The following is a 9,699-nucleotide window of genomic DNA, read 5'->3' on the forward strand; positions in this document are numbered from 1 at the left end:
ACTTAGAAACAAAATCAAACACCATAATGATGGATGTTACACAGAATGCCATGCACAATGAGATGTTGGTAAAAGGATCAAAACCAAGGAGGTCCTTCTCTGAGATAAGCTGAGGCTCATGGAGCCTCAGTTAGCTTGCCCTTGAGGGAGTTAAGGACGGCTTCTTAGAGGTGTTTCTGGAGTAGGATTTAGAAAAATGAACTAGGACTGTCAGTGGCCCACCTGATGGAGGGCACATTCAGCACCTCCTGAATCATGATGGTCAGGGGCAGTGGCAGGTTTGGGCAGAAGCAGAAACCCTAGTTCTCTCTGTCCTATGACAGAGCTGGAGAGCTCTGAAGAGTTTTCAGGTACTATCTTAGTTACACAGTGCTGCTAAAACAGAAATACCACAAGTAGGGTGGCTGTAACAAACATAAATTAATTATCTCATCATTTAGGAAGTTAGAAGTTCAAATTCAGGGCAATGGCTCTAAGAGAAGGCTTTCTCTTTGTATAGATTCTAGAAGAAGGTCTTTAGTCTTCCCCTTGATCTGGGAGTTTCTCAGCAAAGGGACCTTGGGTCCAAAGGATACACTCCACTCCTGAGTCGTCTTCTTTGATGGTAGTCACATTCACTCCTTTATCTTTTATTTCATTTAAGATAAAAGATGATGCATGACACTCTCCCATAGGTCAGTGATGTGACTTCAATAAGGATGTTGCATCCTAATCAATCCAAATCATCTTACAGCCAATCACATCAGATCCCCTTGTGAGAGATAATTGCCTCCATACATAATGAACAGATGACATCACTACAGAACCACTGAGAAGCCTTGCCCAGCCAAGTTGACATGCAGTTTTGAGAATCACATTTCAATCCATGATAATAACTTACTCAGAGCCCCCACTGGCCATCAATATGATGGAAGGGAACCTGTTACACACTTAATCATGGAAGCCACCCCCCCCCCCAGAACATCTGAAGCCTACTGTTCCAAGGAACATAGTTGGAGGAATGTGGCTCTTAGCAGCTCTGTTCCACTCAGGCTGCAGGTATTACATGAACGTGGAGCCTCTTGGAATTACACCCTACCTGGAAGGAGTTCTTGAGCCACCTGTCCAGAACTAGCAGGATGATAGAAGAGAAGGCCACCTAGAGTCAGTGGGCCCTAACGTGTTCTCGTTAAGGACTCCATCTCCATTCTAGCTCTGAGTGTTAGAGGTTTGGGCACCCAAAGGTCCTACCCACCTCCACAAGACATTTTTCCCTTGCCAAGACAATGATCCCACAACCCCAGAACATTCCAGGGCAGCCTATTCTGAAGGCATGTTGAGGATCCCTGAGGCAGATCCAGAAAGATCTGACGGAGGAGGGACTTAGAGCTCCATTCTAACACTGGACCCTCCAGATGATGCTGATGTGGGTGACATGGAACTGAGCACCCCACCTGTAACATGAGCTGGGCACCATGTTGAGTGCTGTCAGGCAGTCAGTCCACAGGAGGGACAGTTCTGTCCTCAACAAGGTTCCAGTCTGAGTGGCACATGGAGAAGACAGGAAGGTGGCAGAGATGGTTGGAGAGAGCCTAGCCCTCAGAAACTGAGGTGTCAAGGCCAAGAGGGAGCTTCTAGGCAGAGCTCCTTGGCCTTCAGTCCAGAGCATCACCCCACCAAGCTGCAACTCCTTCCTTCTAGAAATTCCTTTGGGATGAAGGGAGCGTGGCTCTGATGCTTAGGGGATTTCACCTTGGAGAGATGGAGTCGGTGAAACAAAGCATCAGGGGCTGTGGGGACATGCAGCGTATACCACTGTGTCCTACCTGAAGCAAACAGTGGCCACTGGCAAGTGCCCTCGTCACAGAGCCCCATGGGCATCCCTCTCAGGCTGCTAAGCTTTCAGAGGAAGTGAGGTCAAGCGCCTTGAACCTGACTACATCTTGGACTGTTCGGGTTGAACTACCATCATTCTGCCAGATGCCCAAAGCATGTCTTTAATCTGAGCCCTGGCCAGCGATTGGTTGGCCCAGTCTAGCGGGTTAGTGAGTGGTTAAGGAAACAAGTTAGCTCAGATAATGGGGTTTGAATCCCAGCCTGGCCACTCACCAGCCACTTAAACCCTCCCCACTCCATTTTCTCATCTGCGATAGGAGCCCTGGTGGCACAGTGGTTAAGAGTTTGGCTGCTAACCCAGAGGTTAGCAACTCAAACCTACTAGCTACACCCTGGGAGAGTGGCATGGTAGTCGACTTCCATAAAGATTCCAGCCTTGAAAATCCTATGAGCGGTTCTGCCCTTCCTTAGAGGGTTGCTGTGACTCAGAACTGGCTCAGTGGTAGTGCATCACTCCATTTTTTTATTAAAAAAAAGAAAATTCTGAGATGATGTGCCCCTAAGCAGGGTCTTGGGGGCATTAAGCAGTTCCCACTCGCAGAACCTGGGAGCCCCTGTGGCTCTGAGTGCTCTCTCCCCACGTGGTTACCATTAGCAGAGGGAGTCCCAGCCTTAACAGCCCCAGCTGCTTGTCCTTTCGGGAAATCTCTGTCGCTGCTGCCTGCCGGATTTTCTTCCTCTGCTCCCTCCTCACAAGCCACCACACCTCTTCCATGTCTCTCTCTCACCTCGCCCTGTGTTCCCTTCCTTTTTCATACTTTCCCTTCCAGCCCTCAGATTTTTTTTTTTTGTCCATCTCCGTAGATTCTAGAAAACCATCCATAATCCTACTGGGTTGCGCAAAGGGCCTGTCTTGTCTGACAGAGATCACCTGAGTCATTTGGGTCTGGTTCTGGGCCCAAGTTCTGGCAGAACTCTGCCTTGTTGACAACTCTGGGGGTGAAAGACATTGGTTTTGTGATGAGACCCTTATAGTTCCCTTCACATAGAACTGAAATCACCAGATATACAAGGTGGTTGTTGTTGTTATGTGCCATCGAGTAGTTTGCGACTCATAGCGACCCTACGTACAACAGCCCTAAACCGTGCTCTATCCTGTGCCAATCTCATTGCCTCTGACACACCCATCCCGATTACCCCAGTCACTGAATCAATCCACCTCATAGAGGGTCTTCCCCTCCTGCGCTGTCCCTCCACCCTCCCAAGCATGATGTCCCTCTCCAAAGACCTGTCTCTCCTTACAACATGTCCAGAGTATCTCAGATGAAGCCCCAGAATCCTTGCCTTCAAGGAGCAGCCTGGTTTAATCCTCTTTAAGATGAATCTGTTTGTTTTCTTGACAGTTCATGGTACATTCAATACTCTTCACACCACAGCTCAAAGGCGTCAGTTCTCTTTCTATCCTCCCTAGTCATTGTCCAACTCTCTGATGTTTAACAAGTGATTGCAAAGATCATGGCCTGTATCAGGCACATCTTAGTCTCCAGAGAGACACCATTGCTCTTGAGTACTTTAGAGAGGTCCCTAACAGCAGACTTTCCCATCGCAATACTTTTTTTGATTTCCTGGCTACTGGTGCCAAGAGTGTTGACCGTGGAGCCAAGCAGACTGAAGCTGTGAACAATCTCAATCTCTTCACCATCCATCCTGATGCTGCCAATTGGTCCAGTGTGAAAATTTTTGTCTTCTTGACATGGAGCCTCAGTCCATATTGAAGGCTGCAGTCCTTGACCCTCTGCAGCAAGTGCATAAGTTCCTCCTCAGTTTCAGCGAGCAAGGTTATGTCATCTGCATAACGCAGATTGTTGATAGATCGTCCACCAATCCTAACTCTACGCTTCTCCTCATAGAGCCCAGCCTCTCGGATAATCTGCTCTGCATACAGGTTGAAAAGGTATGGAGACAGGATGCATCCCTGGCGTACGCCCTTCTCAATTTTGAACCATGCAGTGTTACCCTGCTCTGTTCTGACAACTGCCTCTTGGTCCAAGTATAGGTTTCGCATTAGCACGATTAAATGTTCTGGGATTCCCATTCTTCTCAGAGTCAGCCACAGTTTGTTATCATCCGCGCAGTCAAATGCCTTTGCATATTCAATGAAACAAAGATAGACATTCTTCTGGTATTCCCTGCTTTCAGCTAAGATCCATCTAACATCAGCAACAATATCCCTAGTACCACGACCCCTTCTAAACCCAGCCTGGACTTCTGGCAGTTCTCTGCTGATGTACTGTTCCAGTCGTTTTTGGATGATCTTCAGCAGAATCTTGCTTGCATGTGAAATCAATGACACTGTTCTGTAGTTTCCACACTCTGTTGGGTCACCTTTCTTTGGAATGGGAACAAATATAGATCTCTTCCAGTCAGTTGGCCAAGTGGTTGTTCTCCAGATTTCTTGGCACAACTTGGTGAGCACATCCACGGCAGCATCTGTTAGCTGAAATATGTCAATTGGTATATCATCTATTCCAGGGGCCTTATTTTTTGCTATTTCCTTCGAAGCAGCTTGAACTTCTGCCTTCATCACCATAGGCTCTGGCTCAAATGCTATTTCATTAAATTCTTCTGTATCTGCCAATTCCTTTCGATACAATGACTCAGTATATTCCTGGTAGCAGATGCTTTTCCCCTCCTTTCTTCAACACACCTGCATGCAGACATGGCTTTAGGGCTGATCAGCCTGAAGCATATGATTTCGTCCCTGAGCCCTGGACAGTGTGGCCATACCCATTGTCAGTAGTGAATGGGAAGGACGTGACCAGGAGGTGGCTGATGTCACTGTCATTGGTGCCCATTTTCTGGCATCCTGTGGGCACAACCTCAGGCTAGAGAGGCACAGCATCACCAAGGATGATAGTACCCGGTGTGGTGACTCAGGGTATCACCACCTCCCATGGTCCTCCTCCTGAAACAACCCGTACCGAGTCCTTAGTGATGTTGGTTACCACCCTAATCATACAGCATCATGGGATGTCGTTGTAAATTGCTTAAATGGAATCTTTCGTAGATGATATGAATACTAATTGTTTTGTAAACTCCTTCTACACGGCACTGCAGTGGATCCTGGACAAAAGCAGAGAACACCAGAAGAACGTCTATCTTATTAACTATTCAAGGGCATTTGTGTGGCTAACGCTAAGAAGAATGGGAATTCTAGAACACTTAATTATACTCACATGAAATCTGTACCTAGAACAGGAAGCCGTTTGTCTGAATGGAACGAGGGAGGTGTGTGCATCAGGGTTGTATCCTTTTCTCATACCTGTTCAATCTGGATGCTGAGCAAAACATTCATGAGAGTGGACTCTATGAAAAGGAAGGTGGCCTAAGGCTCAGAGGAAGATTCATCAAAAACCTGTATTACGCACTTGACAGCCTTACTTGCTCAAAGTGAAGAGGACTTGAAGTACTTGTTGCAGAAGATCAAGGAATACAGCCTTCTATATGGATTACATCACAGCATCAGTTAAACAAAGGTCCTTTCCTTTGGGCCGATAGGCAGCATCATGATAGATGGAGAAAGGATTGAAACTGTCAGTGATTTCATCTTACTTGGATCCACTGTCACCACTCTTGGTACCACCGATCAGGAGACACACTGCTTTGGGTAAGTCCACTGTGAGGGACCTCTCGAAAATACTGAAGAGCAGTGATGGCAGTTGGATGACTAAGGTGCACCTGACTCAGACCATGGGCTTTCCAAGCACTTGCTGTGCATCTGAGAGCTGGACAGTAAATAAGGATGATAGAAGAACAATTGATGCCTTTGAACTGTGGTGTTAGAGAGGAGTACCAAATATCCCACAGACTGTCAAAAGAAAAAACATACGTCTTGGAGAGGGTACAGCCAGATTGCTCCTTGGAGGCAAGGATGACAAAGTTTCATCTCTCACTCTTTCAGACATGTTGCTAGGATAGGCTATTCTTTGGAAAGGGACATGATTCTTGGAAAGGTCGAAGGTCAGCAAAAGAAAGGAAGACCCTCAGCAAGATGGATTGACATGGTGACTGCAGCCGTGGGCTCAAGTGTGTCAGAGATGAGGATGGCACAGGACAGCGTTCAGGTCTGTTGTTCATAGAGTCGACTTGACAGCACCTAACAACAATAAACCCCTGCCATCAAGTCGGTTCCAACTCAAGACCTTCCATTGAATTGCTGAGACCATGAATCATTATGGGAGGAGATTGCTCATCTTTCTTTTGTGAAGCAGCTGGTAGACTCGAACTGCAGCCTTTGGGCAGACCAGCCCAACAGCAATTAAATAAGCCACTAACACTGGAAATCTAGGTGGGACATGAGCATATATTGGTGTGGTCAACATTCCTGGAAGGCCAAGAAGTGGTTGGCTAACGGCTTAGCTTCTAAATAAATGGTTGGCAGTTTGAGCCCCCCATCAGAAGACAAGCCCAGTGCTGTGTTGGGGAGCTGTGGGAACCCTTATGGAGCACAGCTGATCCCTGAATCTGAGGCAGGCTCCAATCTGGGAGGAGTGTGTCTCAATATGGCCACACGTCCCCAGGCCTTCATATATGGCTTTCATATATCTCTCAATGCCAGCACACAGCAGCCTGATGGATATGACAGAAAGGCTGAATGAAGTGAAGCCTTAAGGAACATCGGAACAGAGCTGTTTCTGAAGATGAGTGCAAAGCCTCCCTAAATCCCAGCTGATTTCCTGTTGCCCACCCACCGTGTTGGGAGCAGTGCTGGGGCACTGCCGAGCATGGGGGCATTACCATGGCCTTCATCTGAGCGAGCTGTTGTCCTGTCATGTCCACTTTGCTCACCACACTGCTCCTGCAGGCTTGGCCTCTCTGCTTTCCAAACCTGTTTGGAAAAATCCGCCTGTAAAGGAGGATTAGTTCATCCCTTCACATGGAGAACGAATCTCTGACAGTGAGTGAGTGAGGGCAGCAACCGAAGCCTAGAGCCTTCAGTTTGCTCCATGCCCCACTTTGTGCCCCTTCTAACGTTGGGATAGGCACCATGGGACTTTGCAGACTAGTGCCCATCTGCTTTCTCTGCAACGTGACTGCAGTTATTTTACCTCCACGTCTTCAGGTCTTACCATTAGTAGCAGTCCGTAAGCATCCGTGAAACTGTGTCACCTGTCTCTTACTCATTTAAAACTCTGTGACAGAAAAACCTTTGATTCTAAAAGGAGAGAGACAGTGGCAGAACAGGAGCCTGGACACCTGGTATCTTGTCATCACTCAAGTCATCTCTCCTTTCTAGGCCTCAGTTTCCCCAATGAAAAGGGGAAACCTGGACTAAAGCATTGCAAAGGCCATTTCCAGGCCTGGCATTTTATGACAACACATTTTTTGGAGCCAAGAAATAGTGGCAAGAATTTCTACCACCTGCAAATTTCAAGCAGCAGCAATACGAATTATAATCGTAATAATGTTCTGCCTCCTTTTTCATCATAAGAGGGTCAGAATCGCTTTCCGGTCTCTCACTGAGGAAGTCTGGGCTTTGCTGTAATTTCATTGCCATTTGCTTTGCAGGCGAGAGATTAAGCAGTTATTGTTGGAATTGGATGAAGAGAAGAAAATCCGGCTGCGGTTGCAGGTAGGTCCTGGAGTCCACTGTCCATGCGACATGGGGGCTCATTGGGGGTGGGGACAGTGTTGGGGGTCTTATTTTGAAAATAAAGCATTATTCTTCTCTGGAGATTTCTACACACTTCCTGGGATAATGTCTTAGAATTGTGTAGTCACAGCCTTTCTGGGACCCAGGAAGTCTTAGCAGTGGGAATCATTAGTAACCCTGGCCCTAGTTCGGTCTCTCATTTGGGATTTATCGTCAACATCTGCTCTCTGGAAAGTTCCACCAACTTCCAGGAGACCCCAGTCCCTCCTCTGCTCAGCATGGCACTGGGGAGGCCCTGCTCCCAGCCGATTTCTGTCAGGTGGTCCTTGGGGCTCTGGGGACCACAGCTGTCCACACTTGCTCTTTAGCTCCTCATTTCTCCCTGATGAACCTGTCGGCCCAGCCAGGCCATCGGGGCTCTTTCCCCATCGTGTCTCTGGTGTAGCTGTTAACCAAATGGCAGCGTGATGGGAGTTCTGCCTCCATGCGGTTGAACGCTGAGGTGAATGGGACCCAGGTAACTTATAGGAGGGGCAGGCCCTGCCTCTCGTCCCAGTCACCGTGGGGCTTGTGACAGGCACTCTGGGTCCAGCCCAGCACTGCCAGACGGGCTGGCATTTCCTCTGTCTAGGAAATGGGATGCTGCTAGTTTTGACAGACTTTGGATGTTGGTGGCCTGGGAGTGGAAAGAGCCACCATCTCTGGGTGTTGTATTGGCGTAGCTCACTCCTGGCATCATCACCAGCTCTTCACCCAGACGCCATTTCACCTGGAAAATTGTCAGAGTGATTGCTTATTTTTTTTAAAAATCACCCAGCTTGCATGCATTTCAGAGCATAGAAAAGCCACCAGTAGCTCCGTATAACTGTGTGTTTGTGTGTGTTTTCCTTTGTAGATAGAAGTGAACGACATAAAGAGAGCTCTTCAATCAAAATGAATACTTGATCAATGAAACGTCACATTATTCATCCCGAGTCTGACTGAGACTCGAATTTTCTGCCCCAGCCAAAATAACCTTGTGCCAAAAGATGAAAGGTTTGCCTCCACATGTCCCTGTTTGAAAGATTAGCACAAAAGGCTTGATAGCACCGCACAAGTTCCATCCACGAGGAGAATCTTCCCCAAGGCCTCGCCCTGGGTCCGGCACGTCCACAGAGCAAATTGTGCTGAAGGCTTTGTCCCCTTGAGCTCTCATGTGAAATGAAAACTCAGGCAGTCTAGTCCATAGTGGTACTATTTTGAAGATTTTTTCCATGAATAAAATGTCATTTCCGATTCTTCGTTTACAAGCTTTATAAGTTTTTGATTTTGTTTTTACATCGTGTTTTGTCACAGACGCCCCCCGCCTCCACCCGAGGCAGGAGCAGGCGGCCCCCTCCTTTAACTTCGGGCCGCACACTGGCTCGCTTTGTGTTCCCACTGAGGATTCTATTACATATGCAATTTTAGGTCCAACCTGACCCTTCTCCCTGCCAACAAAGCCCACCACCCTGAGGTAAATTTTAGCTTCTCTATGATGGTATATTTACAAGATGAGAAAGAGAAAATCTGGTATTTGCAATGATTTGTGCCTTCTTTTTACCACCCTCTGGATTGGAGCTTTTGATGCAGCTACCATGATCCAAAAAAGCAAAAAGAAAAAATGGTGTTCTTAGCCACTTACTAAAGTCCACTAGAGGCCGCTGTCTTCAGAGCTTCCCTCACCATCGCCAAAGGTCCAAAGAGGAGACAGCTGTGAACTTGGGAGTGCTGTGTGGTCCCAGCTGTGAGTTTTCCGTTCTCCTGGTTTTCAGTTGTTCATGAAACTAGCAATGTCACCCCTGCTTGATTTTCTCACCCACCGAGTTAAACCCCTGCCTCCTGTCCTTTGCACCTTTTGCGTGAGCAGAATATGCATTATTAAAAGCAAAAATCAATAAAGTCAAATGCAAATGAACACAGGGGGGAAAGTTGTGTTATTTTTTGCAATGGGGTCTCTGTGTGTATCCTTGTTTCCACTGTAGCCCCCAAATGTCCTTTGCCTTGCTCTTGTAACCCCTTCCTCAGATGGGGACAGTTGGTCGTTGTTGGCCTGCAGCCCTTGGTTCTTTTCTTGCATCGATGGAATTACTTTCTCGAAACTTCCCAAGGAATCTGGTGTTTGCTTGTCTGCTTTATCATTGTAGCCAATGAACAGTTGAGCCTCAGACAATTTCATTGTTCACTCATCCTTAGCCACAAAGTGGGGTCAT

The 9,699-nt window shown here is 47.4% G+C and overlaps 1 protein-coding gene across 2 annotated transcripts in view; it reads left to right on the top strand.

Moving 5' to 3' along the window:
• The window catches only part of SH3KBP1 (SH3-domain kinase binding protein 1), a 445,368-nt gene extending 435,957 nt beyond the window's left edge, over window positions 1–9,411 (top strand). Inside the window, exons 17-18 of one of the 2 annotated variants that reach the window (XM_006893795.1) lie at window positions 7,384–7,447; window positions 8,364–9,411. In XM_006893795.1, coding sequence (XP_006893857.1) covers window positions 7,384–7,447; window positions 8,364–8,405 — 106 coding nt within the window. In that variant the 3' untranslated portion in view covers window positions 8,406–9,411. The remainder of the gene's footprint in view (window positions 1–7,383; window positions 7,448–8,363) is intronic. The other variant, XM_006893796.1, reaches the window with a different exon arrangement.
• Window positions 9,412–9,699: the final 288 nt, after the last annotated feature.

The sequence above is a fragment of the Elephantulus edwardii genome, unplaced genomic scaffold, assembly GCF_000299155.1.
Source record: "Elephantulus edwardii isolate Elephantulus edwardi_28Jun2011 unplaced genomic scaffold, EleEdw1.0 scaffold00131, whole genome shotgun sequence".
Lineage (NCBI taxonomy): Eukaryota > Metazoa > Chordata > Mammalia > Macroscelidea > Macroscelididae > Elephantulus > Elephantulus edwardii.